Source organism: Diplotaxodon limnothrissa, linkage group LG14, assembly GCF_057381915.1.
Source record: "Diplotaxodon limnothrissa isolate DT_005_m linkage group LG14, D_limnothrissa_male_GT1.1, whole genome shotgun sequence".
NCBI lineage: Eukaryota > Metazoa > Chordata > Actinopteri > Cichliformes > Cichlidae > Diplotaxodon > Diplotaxodon limnothrissa.
Window position 1 is genome coordinate 24,586,480 of NC_140609.1, and position 26,568 is coordinate 24,613,047.

The 26,568-nt window shown below is 42.4% G+C and overlaps 1 protein-coding gene across 1 annotated transcript in view; it reads right to left on the reverse strand.

The window, feature by feature from the left end:
- Positions 1–26,568, reverse strand: part of arhgap35a (Rho GTPase activating protein 35a) — a 60,718-nt gene that overhangs the window by 14,463 nt on the left and 19,687 nt on the right. The window contains exon 2 of the mRNA XM_085370279.1: positions 2,931–6,763. Coding sequence (XP_085226405.1) covers positions 2,931–6,650 — 3,720 coding nt within the window. The 5' untranslated portion in view covers positions 6,651–6,763. The remainder of the gene's footprint in view (positions 1–2,930; positions 6,764–26,568) is intronic.

A 26,568-nucleotide genomic window follows, 5' to 3' on the forward strand; every position in this document is an offset into this window, starting at 1 on the left:
GGCTGGTTGTTTGCCAATGGAGAGGCACTGCCACAATACATCTCCCTGAAATGACCAAATAACTCAATAAAATGCCTTCCTGAAGGGATTTCAGGCTGCAGCAGACTGAAAATGGACACTTATCTTTCAGACAGCTGCTTAGAAAATAGGTGATGGAACTTGATCACTTTGTTACAACCACAATTAAGCCATAATGGCTTGTAATGTGGATATCCAGATCCCAAGACATGCCGTAGGGCACAAATCATGGGCACTGATATAACTAATGATGCTGACACTGGCCTACCTTCTGTTGGCTTTTTTTTTTTCCTTTGGAAATGTGTGGGTTTAAAATGTGTCATGTAGTACTGGGCGGTATGACTGGAAATTTAAATCACAGGGTTTTTATGGATCCACTTTTGCTCTGCCCCTTTGCATAGAGAAGGTCAAAGCATATGGTTGTGTAAAAATCACAGCTATTACATCTTGTGTACTTGCTAACATACAGTCACCGGCCACCTTGTTGGGTACATGCAAAACTGCTTTTTAATGCAAGCCAATCACGTGGGAATTTAATGCATTTAGGCATGTATACATCGTTAATATGATCTGCAGAAGTTTTAAGTGAAAATTTAAGTGACTCTGAATGTGGCATGGATGCTGTCAGCATCAACGTTTAGAATTTGGGATGAACATGAAAGCATGCATCCATCCTGCCTTGTTCAGGTTTCTGGTGATGGAATAACATTGTGGAGGACATTTTCTTGGCACACTTTGGGGCTCTTTAAAGGCCACAGTTTACCTGAATACTGTTGCTGACCATGCGACCACAGCGTACCCATCTTCTGATGGCTGCTTCCAGCAGAATAACAGCATGCCACAAAGCTCACGGCATCTTAAACTGACTTCTTGAACATAAGAGTGAGCCCGCTGTACTCAAACAGCCTCCACAGTCACCTGATCTTGATCCAATAAAGCACTTTTGGGATTTGGTGGAACAGGAGATTCACATTATTGATGTGCAGGTGACAACTGTGCAGCGACTGTGTGATGCTGTCATGTTAATATAGCCCCAAAGCTCTGAGGAACTTTTGCAGCACCCTGTTGAATCCATGCCACAAAGAATTAAGACCGTTCTGAAGGCAAAAGGATCTAACTCAATACTAGCAAGTACATAATAAAGTGCCACTGAGTGTACTACTTGAACTAGTCTGCTCACAAATCCTGCTACCTTGTGTTTTAAAGGTTCTCACTTTTTTCCCCCCAGTGGGATGAATGGCAACAAGTGCTACAGAATGCGATCTTAGCAGTTGAATTATCCGGGAGGACAGCTTCTATTCAGGTACTTGGACATCACATCTGAGTGTGTGAAAACATTAATCATCCCCCTCCTGTTCCTCTCTGCTGACAGCCATGGTAATTATCACAGACACAGAAGCACAACATACACAGATGTAACTGCTGTTCAGTTGGCACTTCTATACCGCACCATGTGTGTGAATGAACAGCATACCAGGCTGATAAGCCGAACACTGTAAGGTCACTGCATGTGGGTGAGAGACAAGCACAGGAAGGAAAAGAAATGGGGAGACAGAAATCAAGTAAAGTAGGAGATACGTGTGTCCAAAAGACAAGAATATAATGGGGGGAGAGGAAAAAAGTGACAGGAATGTGAGAAGCAGTATGAATCAGCAAGAACAGGTGACCAAACTGAGAATATGAGAAAAGTAACGGAAGGAAGCAAATAAAGATAATCAGTCCAGTCTTAGTCAAAACTTCACTGCAGTACGACAGTAAAAGCAACAAAAACATTACACTACATATAGTGACTCTGCTGTTACATACAGACTTCACATACCGTAGATCAATCTAAAAAGGAAGGTTTTAATTTGAAACAAAGATTACTTTCCTTATATTCTTATTCTGTTTTTTTGCTTGTTAGTGCTATTAGCAGGGATGTTCGCACCTAGTTTTCTAAAAGTCTGCAGTGATTTAGTATCTGTTTTAATCTGTTTTAAGTGCCAGTATAGAAAGACGTTTAAGAACCTTGCAAAAGATCAATGTCTAACATTATTCCTCTAGGGAAACCTGAAGATACCAGATAGAGATGGACACAGACAGATGAAATAGCACAGTCTATACCACGGCTCTGTCCCTATTCATTAAGAGTTTCTGCTTTCTGGTATAGAGGTTTACTGACCAGAGTTTGCCTCCATTATCTCTGATGATCTGGGTAGTTTAGAGGGATCCCACAGAGCGGTCAGTGAAAAAATATTGCAGACATCCTTTTATACAAACCCCCTACAGTATATGTCATGTTATCAGTGGGCTAAGCTTCAGAGAAGACAGATCTTTCTCAACTCATTAGAAATTCCTTGAGTTTAGTTAGAAACACATTTAATCGCAACAGCAAACAGCTGTTCAATCTCAAACAAGAACTAATCATATTGGAGAGATTATGGACATTTTATGCGTCTATTTTCTACATGTATACAGATGAATTTATATAAACTATATGTAAACACACTTGTCTCTTTGAGGTATTTTTCATACAGATTTTCTATACATTATAATTATATGTGAGGCAAATATATTAAAAAGTAAACCTGGCATGTTTTGAATATTTAAAATTAACCATTACAAATGTTTTCTTCTTTTGCTTAAAAAATAATTTTACCTTACTTTAGCATTAGACACTTTAATCTGCCAAAACAATTAAAGGACGTGAGGAGGTTATTAAGAAAATTTTACAGTTTAAAATGCACTTGAGTAGGCGATTGGTTCAATAATAAATACTGAACATTTGGCAATAAAGCTTGGTAACTGTTGTGTTGGAAACTGCTAAACTAAGAAAAAGAAAGTGCTCTGAATTTATGAGTTAATTTACAGAATTTTTTAAACCAAAATGGCACTCATATTGAACTTAAGCAGATAGTTGCATGAACACTAACCTTAGTTCTGCGCAGGCTTTTGAGAATATTTCTCTTTTTAGGATCCTCACTATCCTCAGTGGAGTTGTCTTTCTTAAGTCCTTCGTCATCCTGGCTCGCCTTGAATGAACTCCCCATCTCATCATCGCTGCCGATAGAAAAGCTCGTCCTAAAATTGCTGAACTTCCCAAGCCGTTTGGATCTGTCTCTGTAAAGCTTAGGCTTTATGCCAATCGCAGACAATTTTCTTCTGCGCTCCAGTGAACTGCTATCAGCTTCACTGTCTGACCCATTCCCCCCAGCACTCCCATTTGAATGACCCTTGTTGGCATTGCGGATGGTGATAATCTTGCCCTGTGTGCTGTCATGTGGGACAGAGTAAATATTTTCCTCTTCTGTGTGTCTAGGTTTGCTCACAGCATCCATTGGCTCAGCATAGTCTGAGGGGTCATAGCCACCATCACTACCTCGGGCCCAGGTGACAGCTTGGGGCAAAGAGCGGCGGTTGGTGCCTCCCTGTTGGTCCATGTAAGGGCCAAGATTAACCTTAAGGACTGGCTTGGGCTTCACTTGTGGAGGAACTTTGTTGTTCACCTTGCTCTCAAAAGTGCTAAGCTCGGAAATGAAAGAGAAGGGATCATCTGAATCCATTTCTGACAGCTTGAAGCTTCCCAGTTGGGAGCTGAGAGTATCCTCCCTCAGGGTAGGGTAAGGAGGTGATGGATCAATATCATCTTCTGAGTCCAAAAGTGTAACCGGGCTGGGAGAGCCACCACGAGGGCTGACGCTCTCATTGGTGCATGCCTCTGCTACATTGTCATACATGTGTGTGGCCTCAACAATGGTGCGCTTCTCCATCGCCTCTTTTAAGAAAGGCTGGAAGAGATCTATCTTATGAAGACCACCTACTACGCCACCATGTCCACATATTACCGTGTTAAATCTTGCCTCTATTTCATGAGCCAATTCTTCCCCCTGAATAACTTGTTCCTTAGCAGAGTCTGAATCTGACAGCTCCATCTGGCTCTCCCCTACTGCTAATAACTGGATTGGGATGATGTCTTGTACCTCACACAGAAAAGCACATAATGTCTCCAAAGAGGCCTTGCGGCGAGTAGAGTAAACAGCAATGTAGCCATGGACGAGCCCAGCCTTGCGAAGGGCTAATGAGGAATGGAAAGAGAGCAATGACAGCTCGATATTCTGCTTCTGACCTCCTATACTAAGATCCAGCAGAACAGAGGTGCCACCACCGAGGCTCGAGGAAGGACGACAATGCTGGGGCAAAAGGAAGGGAGCAAGGAGTTGGTCTAGGTCGTAGGTGTCTCCGCACATCAGGCACATGACTATCCTCAGGTCTGCCTCGAGCATTGACTGGGACTGAGAGTCTCTGGAGGATGGAGGAGGTAGTGGAGGGGAGCTGCTCCCTATGTTTCTACGTATTTCTAAGAGTCCTTTCAACATCTGAGTGATCTGCTTCTCGCTGACATTGCGGCCATAACCCATGCCTGGAGAGGCAGGGTCTAGGTAAGAACTCTGTAGCTTTGCAGCTACCTGCTGCCCTTGTTGTATGAGAGTTTGAGCTGTCTCCCCTCCAATATCCCCTATGGACCCCACCCCCCTCTTGGTGACCAGAAGGAGGGACAGTGGCAGTTGAGATAAGCTGTTTTCCCTTTCCCTTCTGCTAATAGTCGACTCTCTAAGCTTCTCTATACTCTCAACAACATAGGAGAGAGATTCCTTTGAATTGTACAAACATAGGCAGCCATGCGGTGTAAAGGTTGGTGTGTAGAAGGAATTAACTGGGAGACGTACATTGCCCTCTATGGGACGGAGGGTCAGCTCATACAGTTTTCCATCTAACACGTACCGGTCGTCACTGGTGCACAAGGCTCTTATCTCATTGGCCATCTCTCTGGCTAGCCCATCTTTTCCTAGAATGACAAGATTTATCCGTTCAGCTCTCCCCCCTTCCAGTCTCGCACAGTCTGATGAAGGGTACCGAGTTGGGAATCTGGAGGCCAGTATCTGCTCTATCTTAGTATCCACACAGTGCGGATTGTTGGGACAGGATTCCTTTGTGGGGTGATAGATAAAGTGGATATGTTTCAGTACAAGAGCATCCCTTTCTGCCTGCAGCTTCTGAAGGGCCTTAAATCTTTGCTCCTCCCCCAGCACTTCTCGAATGGCTCCCATTTTCTCTGTACTCGGTTTTGCATCCAACTCTAACTCATAAAAGAGCTCAGAATATTCAAGGAGCAATTCTTGAAAGTCTTCTTTGGCCCGGTCGATGATTTCTTTCTGGTGTTTATTGTAGATATCCAGATATTCAGCTTCATCCAGCCACTGGTAGAACTCTTCATTCATGATGAAGCTTCTGGCCTCCTCCCATGGCTTCCCTGGTGTGATAAAAGGAGAGACACTTAACTTCTCCTTGAACTCCCATCTCATTTCAGCCCGTTTCCGCTCATTCCTTAGCTGCTCCAGATGGGACTCATAAATGGCTTCCGCTGCTGGTGTCTCCAGTAGGTCTTGTGGGATGCGATCATCTTCCATGTTATCAATGTGTGTTGTGGTCTCCCAAGGTGTATCATCTAGCACAACAAACCACTGACAGAAATCTCTTTTAGTCTCCAGGACTTTCTGAACTCCAGACCAGCTCAAGTGGTCTATCTCATCCAACTGTGGTAAGAGTGTAGACAGTGCCTGTGGCAGAGTACTTAGATAGAGCTTCCTAAGTTTCTCTATGTGTTCTTGTTTAAGTCTATGCACATGCTGCTGGAAGAGCTTCTTGGCTTTAGCAGTGCCCTCAAGAAAAACATAGTCCTTGTACTCGGGGGCAGTCTGCATGCGCCGACTGACAACAGGCCAGGTCTCATTGTAGTTCTTTACAATTCGGTTGACCAGCCACTCATAGCGGTCTTTGGCTGAGGCAATCTGTTGACTCTGCTGTTTCAGTGCCTCAAAGTAGGGGATAATCTTGGGCTTTCCCCTACTCTTGTCTATTAATTGAATCAGTGTAAAAAAGGCTAGGTCAACATTGACATTGGAACGTGCTGAGGTTTCTACCACCTGTAGATTCTTCTTAGTTAGGGCAAAAGTGTGTGAGTCTTTAATATACCGCTCAACACCTTCATCACATTTGGTAAGGACCAGAACCACAGGCTTTTTTGTTTTTGCTAGCTGGTTATATAGGTTGGTAACAAACTTCATCTGATCCTCAAAGCTACGGTTCATACCCCTGCTAACATCTACAGAGAGTAAGAAGCCATCCACCATAAGCTTGCCTTCCGGCATCTGTTTCTGCTCAAAGTCTTGCTCCAGCCCCAGCTGATCTGTGCAAAAGTACATCAGCTTTTCAGCTGAAGCCAGCTTGGTGGAAGCTGCCCTCTTGATGTAAGGCTGCAGTGCCGTGCTTCGGTGTGGCTGAAACGTCTGATCATCAATGAACTCAGTCTGCTCCACCACATTTATACGGCATTCTGACCCCTCCTCCATTGTCCTTACAGCCTCTCCCCAGTATAGGAAGTGGTCATTGTTCACTACACGCCCTCCAAAGTCACTGGTACTGAGAACAGAGGTGTGATCTAGGTAGAAGTCATCTGCACTTGGCCGGACAAAGCGGTTACACAGGCAGGACTTGCCCACACCGCATTGCCCTTTCTCCTTCTCTGTGCCGGACAGCCCAAGCACAACCAGGTTGTAGGTGGGTGGCCGCGGATCTTGCTTTTTGGCCATCATCGTTGCTGGCAGAGGCTCATCCTGCCATGCTGGCCGTGAGCTCTAGAGAGGAGCAGGCTGCCAAGGAAGCAGGGTTTCCATGCAAGAGAAGCTCACTGGTCTGAGGCTTGGTCCTGCATGATAGAAAGAGAGAGACAAAAGTGAGATTTAATCTAGAGATATACAAAAAAAAAAAAAATTCCACTATTCTAATGATAACCTTTAGCTACTGTGCCTCGCATCTAAATTCCTACTATGTGCCTGTGTTCTGTTAACAATTGTTAATCTCTGATCCTATTCCTCCACTGAATATTTCCTGAAAAGATTGAGGTCAGTGGTAAAGCTGTTGGAATGCTGCATATTACTTAACCCAGCTGTAACTCAGTTAAAGGCAATTTTTTCCCAGTTTAACTCATTTAATTTTAATGCTGCCAGAACTGCAGTGCTAACAGTGGTGCCTTCCACATTTCATTCTCATGTTCATTGCAACGCAATGTGTGTTTTGGCTTATTATCTGGCTTCTAACAGTCTGGTTGGTTTGCCTCACTCGCAGCAACATTGGAGGAAAGTAATGTAGCTCTTTCACTACTGCAGCAAACAGACAAACGACTGTGCACGCAAACATATGCACACAAGTAGCACGACACTCTTGTAGAAAAAGGCACACCAAGCTCTCGGCACCCTAAATGAAAGACACACACAGGAAGATGAAAGAAGATAAGTGTTCCAGAGCTAAAGTTACTAATTGGCCAACTAGGGAAAGCCATCTGCATTTTAAAAGGCTGCATTGCCTGTTGGCTGACTTGTTTCCATCAAAAACATGTTTTCCTATGTTTATAACTAAACAGATAAGAGTTGGCTCCTGTACCATCATTAATGTCATGCATATTTACCTAAATCAGAAGCAAGAAATGGCTGCATTGCAAGTAAGAAAAAGGCAAAAACACATAAGACCATATAGAGATGCTTAGTTGCTCATCTCAGTATTATTTATTCGACTGGTAGATTAGGTCTAAAAATAAGTTAAGAAAAGGGAAAGGATGAGGCATGAAAGGGTGTTACAACACAATTTGTATGGAATGAAAATCTTGTTAAGCTCTCAGACAGATAGCATGCACTGCATTTCAAAATGATGGAGACCACCCCCTCCATGTCATAACTGAGTCATTTATGTAGTAAAAACAGACATTAAAACCACTATTAATCACGAACAGCTCTTTTGACAGAGAACACAAAAGCAGCCAAAGCCTTCATTATTTTTGAATCGAGTTTGTCAGGCAACACAGATCTGCGGATTCCCTAAAATGAACCTCACTGTCCAACTCTGATTCACCAGAGATACGAACAATGACAAGAAAAAATGGTAAGAAACTTGTGTGTGTTAGAAAATAGTGTAGACTTTAAAAAAAGCTACACCCAACCTGCTATGTAATGACTACTACATCTTTTATATACTGCATTTCTGAGTTTCATTTGAAAGGGAGTGCCACTAATCAAAGTTCCCAGCTGAAGCCTAGTGTTTTGCTAAAAGTAAATTCCACTCAGGCTGTGGATTAAAATTACAGAGACAAGAGTGCCCCTGTGCTTAACCAGGTGTATAACCCAGCACCAGCAGGAAAAGGAATCCATATCAAATAGAATACCTCGTGTTTTGATATTTATAGAGGAAACATGCATGAAAAATGCATCAAAGCTCACAGAGGTGGACCAAATCCCTATAATAACAACATGCATTGTACACTGTGTACAGCCTGACTTGATGGTCGATAGGATCAAATACGAATATGACCTAGGAATTGTGATTAATTCATCTCCTTCTCTCGCTGGGCATGTGTGTGTCTACTTGCTTGATAGTATATGAATGTACACACACCACTTTAACTGGATGGGAAGGACTGCACTGTGGTATTTATCGAGGTATCTGTGGGTTAATAACAAACCTGTTCACTGACCTAATTATGTTCGCATTACACAGATGACCTCAGCAGATCCCTCAACTGCATTCACCAGAAAGAAAAGAGACCTGCTGCCCCTGGACATGGTCCACTGACTTAATTGAACATCTATTCAGCATAATAATAATAATCATTTCTTAATATACAGTGTCTACATGATCCTTTGCTGTGCTGTATACAGACATCCTTCACAGACATGAAATTAAAAAGCTGCATGGTACTCAAGACCATCAATAAATACAATACATACTACAATACATATTTGTAGCTGCCATATTATTAGTGGATCCCTCATAGGTGGTAACCTTTAATTTTACAGCTACTGCTAGTCTGTACAGCAATGTCACTTATTATAAATTGCATATACTGCATTTCTTTTTATTCCCCCAGAGTAAACCAAAAGGGATTTCTGGTAGGTCTGCGGGCTCTATTTTTGCATTGCTAGCTTGTAAAACTTATCTCTGTAGCGTAAACTGTTGTGACATGCTTGAAGTAGCTGTCTACTGCATGAGCTGAGAGGGGGTATTACCTTTACAGATAAGTAAGGAAACCCTAGTGAAGAACCACATTAGCATGAATGTTTCATCTGAGCTTGCACATGCGTGCACATAAAGATGACCCAGAATGTATCCTATGTAATCAAGATCCTGGTGATGATCACTTCATGTGTGAAATAGGTCATGTTTGCGACCAGCAGTGAGGGTCTGGATTAAGTGCAGTCAAGCACTCCAAAATTCTATATGGACTTGGCGGCTGGCCAGGCTCAGCACTCTTACAGATGCCCTGCTAGCATCTGCTCTGCTGACCCTACCTATCTTTTTCTAATTATGTTCCCGTGTGTGCAAGGTGTACATGGACCTCCAAGTTCATATAGATTTTGTGACAGTCAGCCCACATATTCACTAGAGCAGAGTGCAAGTTAATGTGTGTGCATGCACGCGTGTGTGTGTATGACAAGGAGATAGGCTTAAAAAGAAAAAAGTAGCAACAAAAAAAAGTGTTGATGTTATTTTTGCTGGTCTGTTGTGAGGATGCAATAGTTTCCAACACAGTGAATAATAGAGAAAAATGAAATGTCTCGCTGAGTGACGGCTGCACCAAAGTCACTGACAGAAACAGAATTTATATTAAACTGCAACTGCACAATTCAGCTTGTTTCTACAGCACGTCTGCTGGCAGCCTAAGTGCAGCATTTCACACAATAGATCTAGTCATTAGGGGAATACATTTCCTCTTTCCCATAAAGACACCACTGCTTGTGCTTAGCTAGTCTCAGTGCAGCAGTCCAGGTGCAGAATAGTCAGGCAGACAGTTTCCTAGTTCACCCCGAGGCCTGGTGTCTGCTGCGCATGTCCAGCCGCATACCACCATCTCGAGGCCCTGGGCTGGTTTAAGGCCTGCGTTGTATCTGCCTTCGACCCTGAAACGTGACAGTAGGCAGAATGACAGGAGATGGAAAGGAGGGCAAGGCACTGTAGGGAGGCAAAGGAAGGTGTGAAGTTTGTACCCCCATCCTCTCCATGTGCACTAACGAGAATGGGTACAAGAGGAAGGAGAGAGAGAGGTCAGCAACCTGGGTCATGTGAGTTGGAGATTGGAATTCCCTGAGGGAGGGCGTGGTGAGGCGCAGAGGATACAAGGGTCAAAGTCTGACCCATCCCATCACTCACCCCCCTGTGTAATCGCAAATAGCATTATAAGCATGGTCTACCCAAATACCACATCTCCATTTGCCTGATTATTTCATTCCCTCCTTTTAAACTGTTTAAAAGCAGGAAAGATACAGCAATCTTGCCTTGACTGAACCAGCCCTTTAGGACACTCGCTCTCCCTCAAGGACAAAGTAGAGGCAGATATGATGTGTCTGTGAGGTACTGGAGTTCAGCCTTAAGGTAATGCTGGGGCGTCAGGGCATGAAGTTCAGAATAACACGTGCTACAAAGGGCAGCAAGGGAGAGTCCCTTTGTAGCTGCATGGCCCGTGAGGCCATCCAGCTTTCAAGAGTTGGCTGCATTCCTTTCATTACAGAGTTACAACAGTTAGCAAGGGAGGATGACAGCCAGGCCTGTTTTGATACACACAGAAATCCTTACAGACTGGAAATGTTGGACAAGAGAGAGTCCATATGGATTGAATGGGATGACCATGACTGAAAGCTATATCTACGGAGAAAGAATTTTAAAGTCAGAGTCAGAAAAATAGTTGTGATGGAAATAAATGTTGAGTTGAAGTGCAACACTGTTAGTAAAGGTCAAGTATTTTATAGATTATAGAGTCAAAGAAAAGTATAGTAGAAATAATATTTCTGATAAAAGAAGGAGTACTTTATCACTTTTCTTAAGTTGCTGCCAAAAGCATCAGATATGCCTCAGAGAATCTCACACAGTACAGTGTGAACAGTGCTAAGCAAGGACAAACTAGGAAGCCGAGTTTCCCAGAAAACCTTCTGGTTGTAGAGTAATACACACTCAGGAAAGGCTGGGAGTTGACAGAAACAAAGGTCATGAAATAGTCATGAAGTGTGCAGTGTGGTGATGAGGATTATGATGATGACAGAGAGGCAGCAGGGGGGAAAAAAAAAAATCTCTCTCCTGTATTCTCGAAGATTCAAGAGTGAATGACCCTTCCTTTGTCTTCGTCCACAGCGTGCCCCCCCCCCCTTACCCCCCCTTGGATGAATTAGGTCTGCAGCTAGTTGTACTTCTCTAGTCTCACCCAGAACATTACCATCATCATATAGATTTCCGATTCCCATCTGTCAAGAATCCCTTCTCCATCGCCTGCTCCCATTTTGCCCCTCCTCTGGAGACTTGCTGTCCATTAGTAAGATACTAGGGTTGTGGCCAACGCATTGGGGCTGTGTGTGGGTGTCGACAGTCCTTCCACTGATGCTGCTTCCTGTTCAGGGTGGGTCGGCTCGCAGTGGAAAGGAATTAATTGATATGAATGCTGAGTTAGAAACAACTCATTTTAAACATCACTTAACCAGCGAAGCGCACAGACGTGGGTCTTACAGTGACTCAAATAATGTATATACATCTATATGTAAATGCCTCCGCACTTCACATTCACTGCCCTTTACACGAAGTGCTCTGTGGCGCAGTGCATTCAGCGTAACCACTTAAACAGAAGGCATTTGCCTTTTCCACGTATGCAGCACATCCATCAATCACACACCAAACAGGAAATACAAATACCCTCACTCTTTCCATCCATTGTGTGCATGCATCAACAGAAGACAAACACTGCAATCATACCACTGCTAACATATTTCACATGTGGCCAGGCAAACAAACCGCACAAGCACACCCAACTGCAATAAATGATTCCTACAAAAATACTTTTGCACAGGCTGAATCAATCGACCTATAGCTCTCATATTTCATAGTAAGTTAAAAAAAGTAATTCCTATAAACTCGTTAAAAACATATTTTGATATGACAAACAGAAATATTAACGCAGCAACCAAACCATCACATAGCCAGGTCCCGATTCAGAAGCGCTGGTTAGCGCTGACTCGGATTACGGTCACTCTATGGAATAGCTTCAGCTAGTCACATCTTTCCATTTGCAGGATCACATGTGGTACACTTTGTGCATTAGCATGATCTGATGGAACATTGATATAACAGCATAAACAAAAAACAACAACAAAAAAAAAGGCAAATATCATACCCCCCACAGCCTCTCTGCCTCAGTACATATTTGCATTCCACAACATGTGCATTGAAACACTAATGGGAGTATAATACCTTTAAAAATGATTAATACCTCCATACATTGTAAAACACCATCATTTTAATTACAATACACCTTAACATTAATTGCAGCTATATTTTCAGAAGGCTCCTGAGCATTATTAGTAAGTCACTCCAATGCAGCTATTCCCTCTGACGGACCCCCGAGGAGACAATGCTCCTGGACAAACAGGAGGAGGCAATAAACAAAAACTACTGAGAATAAAATAGCCAAAGCAAAGACTGCATTCACAGTCCAATCTGAATTTCAAGACTATGTCTAAAGATTTGGAGGAGCTAAAAACTAGGAAAGAGCAAGGTTCAAGTGGCATGACAAAAGGAAGAGTTTATGGACAAATCATTGCACTTAAAATATCTTTGTGTATCGGACTGTTATTGAAGCAGGAAAAAAGTAACGCTCACTTCAGGGTTAACAGCGAGACTATTTGCCTGATTAACAGATTAATCTACAGGATAAATGAAAATATGAAATTAAAATGATCGATTGGCTTCAGTCCAGATGTGTGATGGAGCCAACTGAAAGCACTGCCTTTTTAAGACACGCTCTTTTACATTTGCCCGAGAAATTCCCTGTTTAACAGGCTGTACAACAACAACAAAAACAACAACAGCAACAACTGGTGCTTTGCATGCAAGGTCAGAAGGACAGATGGCCTGTGTTTTCCTTTGGCACAAAAGTTTATCTGTGGACCTTCGCTCTCCCTGCTTCTTAATTCCCTCAGCCTGACATGAACTGGCGTACTTATTTCTTTTAATGCCCTTGACCCTTATGTAATTTTACCTTCGTCCTTTTCTTTCTATCCCCCTCTCTTCATTTCTTATCATGTCTCCCTCTCTGTCTCTCAGTTTTCTTTCTCCTGCAGCAGTGCCTAACCTTGCAGCCGGGCCTCTGTCAGACTAGCAGACTGTCTGCTGGCGATATTAGCATACATCTGATCCCTGCTCCCCTGCTAGAAGGCTTGTCAGCATCAGCACAACTGTATACACACATTCAGACATCCAATACAGCCACCCTGTCCTCCTAGCCAAATGTGATGCAACAGCACAAACAAAAACCGACAAACACGAATATAGAACATACGCAAATATATCCAATGCACAAGGCAGGACGGAGAGCATTAAACGCAGACACGGGGGCAGGCTTTCAGAAAGTAAACAAAAACATGGACGTACGTGGCGGTTTTATGCCTAAATCTGACAACATTTTGCAGAGAGCGGTTAGCAGGTGGGTTTTTAAACTCAGCTGGCAATCTTCCACCTGAATGAGCTTCCAGTTCTAATTACTAGTGTAATTGGTTTGATGGTGTGTGTGTGTACGCCTCATTTTAGCACTAGGGATGACCTCCATCTCTCAGCACTGACAGGTGGATATCATGTGCCTGCATTTGTCTTTGCTAATAAACACGTCCATGTGCCACTGCATTATGATAAACTATGAATGTGATAAAATAACACCACACCAAATAGAGTTCCTCAATTTAAAAAAAAAAGTGCATAAACTAGGAAAGAAGTCATATGCATCTGATACGTCTGAAAGAACGGCAGAGCCAAGCAGAACTTTCTATCCTTTACATCCTAAATATTAGAACATAGCCGACTCTGCGCTCTGGCCTCTGGGTGGAAAGTCTTCATGTAGTAAGAGAATGTCTTGATAAAACAAAATAATGCAATTTTGTAGATTTTCAATAGCTCGGCTCAGTGACTCACACTTATTCAAAACTGCAATTCCACTCCTAGGCACAGAAAGCTATTCACATAAAATAATATGATTTGTGAGTGGCAGATCAACTGCTGACATTACCTTCAATTTAATTGTCATTATTAACCCATTTTCAGCGGAGCGCTCGTCCTTAGCTGGAGTAAGTGCTTAATAGATGTGCTGGGTGTGTTTTCCAGATGGTGCACAAGACAGGAAAGCTGTGTGCACTCACGGAGCGATGCCGCTGCCACCAGAGCTTAATTTTTATTACTTTATCAGCCGCTGCAAAGATTTTGACAGCCAGAATAAACTCAGGGGCAAAGGCTTGATTGCAACATTTTTTTGTTTTTTTTGACGTTACTGGTACAGCTTCCATTGTTTTGTCCTAATACGAAGGAAAGTTTCAATTGTGCAGCATATAAGCAGTGCACATGTGTGCATCCTCTGCATTCCCTGCTTCCTGCTTTGGACTGTTAAAGGAAAGCGAGAGGAGACCAAACAAGTCTGGTGGCTGATTTGACGTCAGAAACCTAAAGCCAAATTATACAAAGTATATCTATCTTTCATTTAGATTTCCTTGAGATGTGATAGGAGCTTGAAAGGTTCTTTAATTGACTTTCTAAACACAACCCTGAAAAGAAAACAATATATACATTTTACAGTCAGCCTCTATGCAGGATATCATCAAAGAGAGAGACGTTAATAACCTGCTGATACATTAAAGACACGCCATTCAGAAAATTGCAGCTGCCAAGGCTTTTACATGTGATCATTTTTCACTTTGACATTAAAGAAATACAATAATTTCTCTTCAAATCACAGAGAGTATAAGCGCAATGCTGCTAAACTCTTTCCATCTGTACTTGTGACCTGCAGGCTTTGTATATAATTATGCTCTATGATCCCTACAGGGAGCTCTTACATCAGCCAGAGATCACCCAAACCGTTACTAGGTGACAGATGGTCTTCACGCACACAAAAAAAGCCACTTACACCTACAACATATGCTCCAACATAGATACGGCACGTTCACATCTAACAATATACACAAGCCCTCTAACTCACATGCTCACAACTCTCTGCTTACACACTGAACGTTTAAATAAACTTCCCCCCCCCCCCCCCCCACACTCCTCTTTGCCACAGAAGTGTTCATGCACTGCTGAATCTTGAGACCAATTAAAAAGGAAAATGACAGAAACGAAAAAAAGGGGGACTGAGGGGGAAGTGGAAGATGATTTAAAGCTATTTCTACAGAAGGCTGCTGAAGCAAAGTGGTGGCTGTGAAAGCGGCGCAGCAAGCCTGCGAATGCCACATTGCATGTGGTGGTCTGTTCTTGTCATGTTGTCATGTGTGGAGTCTAGGTGCTAATGGGCTAGCCTGGACAGCGGCATCCTTGTAGCATCATTGCACCCTGCCAGAAGCAAGAGAAGACAAACTAGTCAATAGTTGCCACCTTCATTCGCATCTCCAGTCAATTCTTTCTGTCCTCTCCTGCTCTGTGGAAGGCTAATAAAGCAGACAGTAGTAATAAAAAGGTACGCCTGGACAAAGCACCGCCAACTGCTTTTGACAGGCTCCCTAGAATTAAAGGCACAACCCAGATTCAAACAATAGTTGGAGACAGAACACCCCAACGCAGGCTTTGTTTGTGTAATAATTTTTTTGTTGAATTGGATGCTTTTTTTTGTACTCTTATACTGATCGGCTGAGCTAGGGATGGTGAGAAACGGCTCATTGTACAAAATGGAAAAATTGATTTGAAAAGTACAAATGGTTTGTGAAAGCTTATATTGACGCCAGAGTTAAATTGTGTTTTTCATTTCGAGTGTTTCAAAGAAAAAGATAAATTATTTTCCATTGGTAAATACAACCTTCCAAGAACTTGGGTGTACCACATTATAAAAGAAAAAGAAATGAGCCAAAGAAAAGAATCAAAGTTTTTTCGAAGTGAATGTATTGTGAGGCGTAGGTGTGCGCAAAATCACAAATGAAGTATTAAGAAATATTAGGGAGGAACAAGAAGAGTTTCCAACTAAACAAACAGAAGAGAAAGAGGGACTTTGTGCTGCGGCAGGGAGTTAACACAAGGAGCTTCTGGTAAGTGCTTAGAACTTGCGGTTGGCTAATGGTCTACAGACAGGACGACTTCATCGCTCATCTGCCCTAACAAGCCTCAACATAAAAATCACAGACAACCACCTTCAATGCTCTTGTGTCCTCAGCCTTACCAACCACCGTCTCCTGTCTCTACTGCCATTCACTTTTAATCTTCATGACATTTTTTATCTTTAAATTGCTCTCTGGTCACTTTTGACATCTGCTCAATAATCAACTCAGAGACTTTCCACGACTTCAAGCAACTACAGGAGAAATAACTGCTGGTGACAGGAAGTAGGCAAAAGATAAACTTTTCTAAATTTCCAGGCAAGCAACTGAAGCAATGACCAATGAGAGGGAAGAATACCGATGATTGGCATATGAGCTAGTAATATATACATTAGTGGGTCACCTAGGCAACCAGAGCCTGGAATGTTGTTCAGCTTCAAAGCGATGTGCGAGGAGTGAATCGCTTCCAGTGTGTATGCAGCTTTAAACCGCCTAAAACACCCAGAAGCATCAAGCCTGAGGAACAGAAGAAAACGGCTTGATGGTCTCTCTATAAAACGCACACACACACACACACACACACACACACACACACAGAAAAACTAGGGGATAGGTGGGGTCACTGCAGAAAGAAAAAAAAAAGATACAATTGAAAACACCTGAACATGCCTCCATGTCAATTAAAGATAATGACTTTTTACTGGTTGCTACAGTAACCAACTGTTGGCACAAAGGCAGATGGTTACAGAGGTTTTTCCCCCTCTTTTCAGTGTTCTTTCACTCCCTCTCTGTCTTTATCACTTTCATTTTTTCCACCAGATTCACTCTCTTTTTCTGCCCTCCTGCCTGGCTCACCAAAGTGCAAATCATGCACGGATAATAGAAAGCCAAAGAGATCGGGGCCCGGCTCATACTGATTTTGGGGGTTGACACTAATGCAGGTTTGATATTATATAAACAGTATATATAACATGTTATATCAAAAAAGGGAAATGTCATGGTTCTTGTTTATTAACTTTGCAACAGTGCATCTCACAAACAGCTTGACTGTTACACAAACTTCAGGCAACGCTGTACATAAAAGTGACCTTGAGCTGCTATAATGGACAAACTAGGTGAGCACACCAATATTGAAAACACCCTCCTTCTGCACTCTGTTGTGGAATGTGTTCAGCGCATATCGCACCAATAGACCAATATCATCTGATAACACTGGTTCACTGTAATTCTGTCAAATTAAACTTTATCTGTGCTTTTTCTCCTTTATGGCAAGAACTAGAAGTTGTTGAGTATAATATAAAAGCAGTGAATACAACAAACTACAATATATAGAACACAGTGTTTAGCCATATGTAGCCTGTAAGCTCTAGGAGCACATGAATATGTTAATCTATCACCTTTTGGAACTCTTCTAGCTGTGCTTATGTGCCCGTATGTGGGAGTACCACCCCTGAGTTCCTTCCCTAGTCTGAATGGAGGAAGCTGGCAGGCTCTGGGGCAGCAAGTCCAGAGGTTACGGGGGTTGTGCTTGGTCATCCATTTTAAAGCAGTCTACAGACAGACACTGGTGCGCCATTACAGCTCAAGACTTTGCTACTCTGCACTGAGCTGTCTGCAGCTGCAGCAGTATTAAGGCCCAAGGCCAAGCTTTGCCTGACGAGGCTCGCTAAGAAGCCTCCACTAACTAATTGGTTGTGTCTACTAGGGCTGCCACAAACGATTATTTTGATAGTCGACTAGTCACCGATTATTTTTGCGATTAGTCGACTAATCAGATCATCATCCATTGGACATACAGCTTATTGCACCAGCAGCATCTGCTCTTATATAACTATCATTAGCTTACAGCTTTAAGTGTTTAAGGTATGTGCTAACTAAAAATAAAGACAAGATGATAGTTTATTAAATTTTAATGAAATCTGCAGATTGTTGTGGTTTAATAAACTCCTTGCTATCTAAAATATAACAGGACAAATTCTTGAGGCATCTCACACTTCTGATAATCAGCTGTCTGCTTGACGTTTATTCAGCTGTGTAAAAACTTTAATCTCAGCCAAACCGATTTACTCAGGAACAAATAAAATACTAAAAAAAGCCAAACAATAACATTTTGAAGTTATCTAAGTGACTTATATATATATTTAACCTGAGTAGCGAAAGACGGCGGTCGGTTTGAAAACGATTTGCCGGGAGTCCGGTGTTCTCACGGCTCTAGTTAGCCTAGCCTAGCCTCCGGCTAGCTATCGAGCTAGTGGGTAACAGACGTCTCTGAAAACGTCGGAGCACTTTTGAAAATATGTGGTGTCTTGATAAACTGAGCAGATATTTGAGGTTTACACAGCTACATTCTCGCCTAAAAATATGTTAAACATTTATTTTGTGACCCAGAAAGAATAATAAGAGTAAAACCAACTAGCTGCCACCATTGTTGGAAACTGAGCTGGGCCGCGCTATGAATTCTGGGACACAGCTTCTTCTTCTTCGGGGTTTAACGGCAGTTGGCATCCTTGTACATGCAGTGCTGCCATCTTCTGTTTCAGTCTGTTATTACACTCTTAAATCCTGCTACTTATTCCTGCGTCTTTCAGGATCTTACAAAGCTTCAAACGACACGTCGACTATTAAATCAGTCGTCGACGATTTTGATAGTCGACGTAATCGTGACTAGTCGACTAATCGTGGCAGCCCTAGTGTCTACATTACAGTCAGGCTAAGAGTCAACGTTTTAAAAATTACAGTTTAACATTTTTGTAGGAGTAGGATCATTTAGTATTTTACACATGCAACCACAAAAAGAAAATTGTGATTAATTCACTGCCTTCCTTTCTGATATTCTCAACAGGTCTATGGCAATTCTATTGAAAGTGGAATAGTGTGAGTATAAAATAAAAAGCAACAGTAATCACAATGTCAATGGATGTATGCAATAGGTGGTGATGCTGTAATAGGGAATGTCCTTGAGCGCACAATTAATATTTCCTTTCACTGCGCATCTACTTCGCCTACATGTTAGCTTGTTCCTTTTTTTGTTAAACTTAATAATAATAATATCAGTTTTGAATGAGAACGATGCACAAGACAAACTAGTGTAGCACTCCAGCAAGTCTCACCTATGCACAGCATTTGTTAAGTGGTTAGTGGGGTGCAAAAATCACATATACTATAGACAGATTGATTTTAAACAGTAAAACTGCACCATACACAGTTTTATAGGACCAAGATAAAAATAGCTAAAAGTCACATGAGCATATTTTGTGGTCATCTAAGTCAATATTTGTTACTTCCTTGGCAAGAGATGATCTGATTGGTTCTAGGTTTACTTCCCCGTGTTTACAGCAAACCTAGAGGTCAAAGTCTGGATCTTTTAAAACAACCTTGGAGGCCTCAAGGCTGTGAGACCAGGAGTAAAGGGTGAAGTTTAACTCTGCGATGCTGCACAATTGTTAAAGCTCGCCAAACACAATGGCAGTCCATAAACACGGCTGCAGCCAGAAATAATCAATCGTGACCCTTGTTGACCTCATCCTCCTCTTCATTTGTAGAAGTTACACTTCTACTACAGAATTCAATCTTCTTCAAACTAGTTTCTGTGCATTGTCTGCTGTTCTCTCTCCAGGCCTGGAGGAAGAAAAAAAGTCAGGAAAAGGCAGCGGTGAGAATTAGACCATCCTCTCTGGCGAAACAGGAAAAGAACCAGGTTGGATTTTACAACAGTTCTCCTGGACCCAATCCAAGTGTTCACCCCTCCCATCTCTTCCATTCTTATGAAAACTAACACACACCTACACACAGGCACACACACACACACACCATTAAATTCCCGTTCTAAGCAATGATGCCAAGACTCCCTTTTCACTTTTCCCCTCCTCTCTCCACCCATTCCATCTCTTCCCTCTGATTGGCACTGTTGCTTCACACTACCTCATGTCCCAGGGTTCTCATATGAACCCACTGGCCAATCACAGTGGCTGATAAGGGTCCAAATTCTCTCTGGATTCCTGCCATAGGGTAAAAAGAAAAAAGAAAAAAAAGAAGGAAGAAAAATGCAGTTCTTCAAGCTGTGTTTTCTTCACATCACTTCTCTTATTAAAAACATACAGGTTAAACTTGAACATTCTGGTAACACTTTAACAAAATAATTACAAAAAAAAAAGAAAAACTCATATGGTTTGTGACTCACCACAGCAAGCTATGATGCAGTAGAAGTTATGAAAAGGGATCACCTGAATATTATTATTGTCTGAATTGAATTGCTTGCTATGAGGGAACTTATGTCTGGAAATAGCGGTAAAAAAATATCTTTTAACAATGTTCTTAAAGCATGGAATGATGTCACCAGATGTTTAGTTTTGTCCAGTTGGCAGTCAAAGTCAAAAGAACCACAGACGATTAATCTTCGTATGTTTTTTTAGGATTACAAGAACAACTATACAAACAGATTGTATAGATCACATTGGTTACATGTAAAAATGAGCATACTCCATACACCGACGAAAGCCACAGGAGGTTGCAGACAGCCCGGAAGAAATGCAGAGAACTTTAAGATGGTTATCGTAATGAGTTGCTATTGTTTACAGAAGGTCGCACTGGCCCGACACAAGACCATTATGACACACAGAAATGAACCAAAGGAACATGCTCCCGTCTCTTAAAATTGTCCATTCATAACAGCAGCGGGCCAGTATTCCTGCAGCCTCTGTACCTGACTGTGTTTCAAATGCAACACCACTCTCTATTAGTGCTGACGTCATTTGAGATAACGCTCACCTCACAAAAGATGCACAAATGCGCACATCCGCCAAGGCGTAACATCTTTAAGCCTTTCTAATCCTTGATGTGCGAGTACTCCCCCCCCTCTCAAACAAAGAAGGGGGCCACTTACACACACTCACCGTCTCACACACTCCATCTGTCTCTCCCTGAAGATGCTGGTCTGTCTACTAAGCGCTATATAAATACAGGCCATTTACCATTTACCATTTACTGATGAGCGCAGGCAAGGTCATTAGTGTGACTGTTGTGTGAAGGTAAGGAGGGATTATTTTGCCACCGGCCACTCAACACACATCAGGGGACTTAAAGTTCTCTTTTTTCTTCCTCTTTATCTCTCTGTTTCTCTAGCAATCTCTCCAGCGTACTTTCTTTATTCCTTCCCTTCTTGTCTCCATGGGGATTTGCACAAAGAGAGCCGGGGAGGGGAGGGAGGAAGTAGGTGAGAAGGCGTGAGCCACTCAACAACTTTTTCTTTCCCCCCCCCTTCATACCGAGAGATAAGAGAAATATGTGTGAGCTGCGTGTGCAGAGCTTCGTCACACAAAGTGATCAAATGACCTTCAGTGAGCTCATTCATAAACTCAAGCTACAATAGCAGTGGGGTATGGCTAAACATCTAATAGTGATAAAATCTAGTGTGAAGGAGGGTGAAAAAAGGCCGGAAAGAAAGGAATAAACGAATTAAGCCCGCTAAAGACTTGTTTCTATTGCACTCTAGAGAGTTGCTGCCATGGTAGAAGAAAAGGTACAAAGGGAGAGAAAGCCCGATTTAGACTTCTATGGGAAATTTACACCGTAACTAGAAACCACGCTTACCCCTACGCTGTAACCTTCCCTGCCGTTCAGTTGTTGTGGGTTTTGTTGACCTGACGTCAGGTTGCAGCACAGGGTTACGGGGAGTTTCCGGTTAAGTTATGACGTAGATTTCCCGCTGAAGCATAATTTAGGCATAAGCAAGTCAGTGAAAGTGAAAGAATGCGAAAATGAAGAGCTGAGCCACAACCTGAACCGTTTTACAGCCAGAATCTTCCTCCTTCAATTTATAGACTACATTACTATTATAAGCTCCTATTGTACAATAATCTTTAAAATCCTTGTCGCACGCCAATGGCCACAAACTGCTCCTGGCCCCAGTCCCACAGTCCACTTCGATGTTTAGTTTTTCCAAGTGTGGCTCTTCCCTCAGTAGAAACAACCTACAATGGGAGCTAAATCAAGGACTTGACACAATCAGGGGAAAATGATAATGAATGAAAAGAACTAAATAAGTAGAATTTAAACACAAGCGATGTGGTGAGATACCGCGAGGTCCATTTAAAGTCAATCAGACATTGTCCAGACTGGTAAATATTGCCCCTTTTAAATAAATCCACCACACTGCTTATTAAACCCTATCCCTTCATCTCCCCATTAACTGGTCTGTCTGTCTGTCTGTTTGTTGGCTGTTCTACACAATGACATGTTTACCTCCAGTCAGATTCCCATTTAGATCCCCGAAGAAGCACAGGGAGGTGAGAGAGAGTGTGTGTGTGCGCATCTAACAATAACAGAGAGGCTTGTTGTAATTTTGTCATTATCACCTGTACCACTAAATGCTTTTCATAATAAACAGCAAGGTGAGTTAGTTTAGCCTGACGCCTGTTTTTTTAGAGTATTATCACTTGAAATATAATGAACAAAATTGTCTGGATGATAAAAACAGTAGCTGTTTAATGGAATAATATGACAAGTATCCTGTACTCTAATATAGTAGGGCTGGCGCATACATATAGGTGTCAGATTATCCCACTACACATGTATCAAAGCTAGTTTTAGACCCGCAAAAATATTAAATGTGATTTTACCCAAGCAGAAAGATCTGCATCACAAGGAGGAAGGTGTGACTCTTTATCAGAGCTCAGAAGCTCTGCGTCCTCATTTGCAAACATCCACACTTTCCAAGATTACACTAGTAACATTTCCATCACAGCAGGATGGAAAGCAGAACAAATAATAACTGGAAAATGCTGTAAGCCAACCTTGATAGGGCATGAATCTCCAGTGATAAATAATCGTGCTGAACCTCATGAACAGCCAGTCTACAGTGAAACAACATACCACCACTGCACCCAGAGCGATGCCTGCCAGATGGGGAACGCAGCAATTTATGAACAGTCATGCTAGATTCGTTGACTCACCCAGAAATCAGACCACACAACCGGAGCACAGGTTCCTACATTGACTGTCTGCACATGAATCAGCATCCATGGAAATTATTGGTGAGGTTTATCAGTATAACAGCTCTGACTGCCTTATCATAAAGCATGTAAACTTTTTTTTTTTTTTTGCATCCCACAACAACCTGTGTGCCACCCACTGAACACAAACCACAACTTGATTCATCTATACGCAGCAGAGAAGCTGGGGTTTATTATCTATAACCCTCCACGTAAGTGCGCACAATGATCATACTCTGGCCACTGCACTGAGATATGAGTTGTCTTTATACACACAAACCATGTGAACCATACAGCTAGTCTTCTGGAAGGCAAATTTATGGACACACACGTCACTGTATCATGAATGTGTCTGTAGGCAAATTATTCAGCTTCTGCTTTGACAGCATTTTCGCAGAGCTCACTTCTCACACACTGAGGACAAAAAAAGAAAATCTACATGCCGGCAGAGGAGACACCCTTTCATATTGATTCCAAACCAACTACACAGACGCTCACGTAATTATCCAGGCAAATGAAGAGAGAGAAGCCGTTTTTTCTGGTGTGTGTGTAGTCAGATGTACACATGGGTGAATGTCTAGATGTTCTACGCACAGCTTTAAGACATTAATCGAAAGTGTTAACGCATATTCTCACACATACAGCACGTAAACATCTTAACGCCCGTCTCGGATTGTTTCATTCAATCCACATTAACAACAACGCTCGCCCACACTGTCTCTCTGTGCACCAAACATGCAGCGCTTGCGGTATAATAGGAGAACACGCAGCATAAAGACAGCACAAAGGCAGCTGGACCTGACTAGTGACAACACTCCCATTCATCACCAGGCCCCTAGAGACTCCACATCCCTTCACAGTGCCAGCAGTCATCCAAGTACACACACAGGCACAGCGTACAACGGCCCATGTCAGCATCACACCCAATCGAATAGGGTTACGTGTGTGTGTGTGTGTGTGTGTGTATCCACATATATTATTCATCTGCATGCGAGCACATGAAAGTGTCTCTGCTAGCAAAGATAAGGGGCTTCTTTATTTCAGCCTTTCGCCTGTGTGTGAATGCATGCAAGCATGCATGCATGTTCTTCCAATTGTCTATTAAACAGACCATTTACAAAAGGGAGAAGTGGAAACATATAGAGATAACAAGAAAGGGGAGCAAAATGGGTTCTGGGACAAGGAACAACAAGATGAGGCAATAATAGAAAAATCACTTAATAGACAGAGGAATAAGAGAATATAGGAACAGGAAGGAAATGAAAGAGAAAGCGAGGCTTGGAGATGGCAAAGAGGGATTTTTATCATTTTACCGTATGCATCCTTGAATTTTTGCAGAGATTTGCAGGAATCAGTCAAGTACAGCCGAAGAAAACACAGTATATTTTGCCATCCTATCCTAGCCTACGCTACTAAGTATTCATCCACCCCATCAGCGCTAACAAGCCAATCCTGTCGGCACTCACAGTGAGCTTTATTTCATCTACAGCGCAGTCAGCTTCCACAAAACCAAACATGCATGCTGGCACAGGCACAATGAATTATACCCATACAAAAAACAAAAACAGGAAGAAAGACATGAAAGCAAAAAAATCATCCTTTTTCATACTGAAATGAAAAAAATAACACAAAATTTCTGGGCTCTCTTATCATCCACCATCTGTCTGCACCAGGATGAACAGTGTTGTCGTCAAACGGGCGGCAGGTGGAGAAGTGGGATGAGGTGCGGTAAGGGAACAGGTGTGGATTTGAAAGCACTGCTGAAGCTGCTCCACCTCCATATTCACAGGTGTATTTGTATCTGTAAAATAGCTGGTAGGAATGAGCAAGGATCACTAAGGAAAATATGGTGGGGCTAAAATTGTGAACCTTGGATAATTAAGCGTTTAACCCCGCCCCCAACTATTCATTCAAGCGGTTACAAAAACAACTATTGGCAATTGTAGGTACTACTTAATGTTAAAAATTCACCTGCAATAGGAAGTCATTTCATACAATTTATTACATTTCTGGGCAAATTATAGCCGGCTGCCAAACAGAATGTCTTTGTTAAACTTTCAAATAGATATCTCTTTCTAAACTTTATCACGGTAAGCACGCTGCAGAAGCGCAGCGCTATTTTGTACAAGTACTGCAACCACATTATTCGCCGGGGAATCTGGATCTTATATTTTTCATTTTTAAAAATGATTTAAATCATTCAGCTGATACAGCCTGGTCGCTCCTCTGTTGTGGTGCCATTTCACAGACCACGCCTATGACCAGTGCAACGATCAGAGCGTTCAACCCCAACTTATAAAGGATGCACAGCTGCAGGTCCCACGGGTTTATACAGATTTTGAATTTGTGCAGTCATTAAAGGTGAAACCTATGGAAAGAGACCCCTTTCCATATTTTACATGAAAAGCTATTAAAGGGACGCATGTATTAAAGTGGTGCAGTGCAGGGATTCGGGGATTTGTCATATTTGAGCACAAAATCTCAGTCTGCTTATGGGTGGAAACAAAAATGGCACGGCAACTGTATGAATAATAACGTGTATTCAAAGATACACACACTTCCACGGGCAGAAAGACACTCATAAGCGCACAAATACCCACAATAGAAAGTCGGTCAGTGAATGGGAGGAGGCAGGCAGACTAGCAGGTGCTGTGTTGGTGGAAGATATGGCTTCTGTCCACCTCAGCATTTCTAAACACTCAGTTATCTTCCCTCTCACAGGAGAAGTGGTCATTTCTTTATTCTTTTCTCCTCTGCATCACAATCCTTTCCTCATTTCTGCTTTTCCCCTTTGCTCCAGCCTTCTCTCCTGACTCATTTATCTACTCCCCACCTCTCTTTTTACATCCTTCCCTCATCGCCTTTATCTTTTTTCAGCATTTTCCTGCTTTTCCTTTTCCACTCCACCCTTCTCCTCTCCATCCCCTCCTTCCTCTGCTCCTTGTCGTCTGCTGCGCTCTCAGTGGAGCAGTCCATTCAGCAACAAAACAAAGCTGCCTACAGCATCACACACAGGCTAATCAAGCAAAACAGAATGCAGCAGCCCTGAGATCCACTCAACAGTACCATGATACCGGCCGGCAAAGAGACCAATTCAGGGGGAGGTAGAAGATGAGGTAAACCTGAAGGAGGATGCACAGGGACAATAACGTTAATGTCGTCTGTTACATTTTTACAGCTTATAAGAGCTGAAAGTAAATTCCATCCTAGAGGATTTGGCAGTGTTTGCCTTTGCTTCATCTAAATGAATGCAAATATACTCCAGCACCCGTAAGAGAGAGTGAAGAGAATGAGTTTGACAGTGCAAATGACCATGAGCATTATAGGTTAAGATGAGGTAAGATGAGGTGGGAAGGAGGGCTAAAGGAGGATATGGAGGAGAGGCAGAAAGATAATGGGGTGAAGAAAATTCTCTGACAGGTCATCGA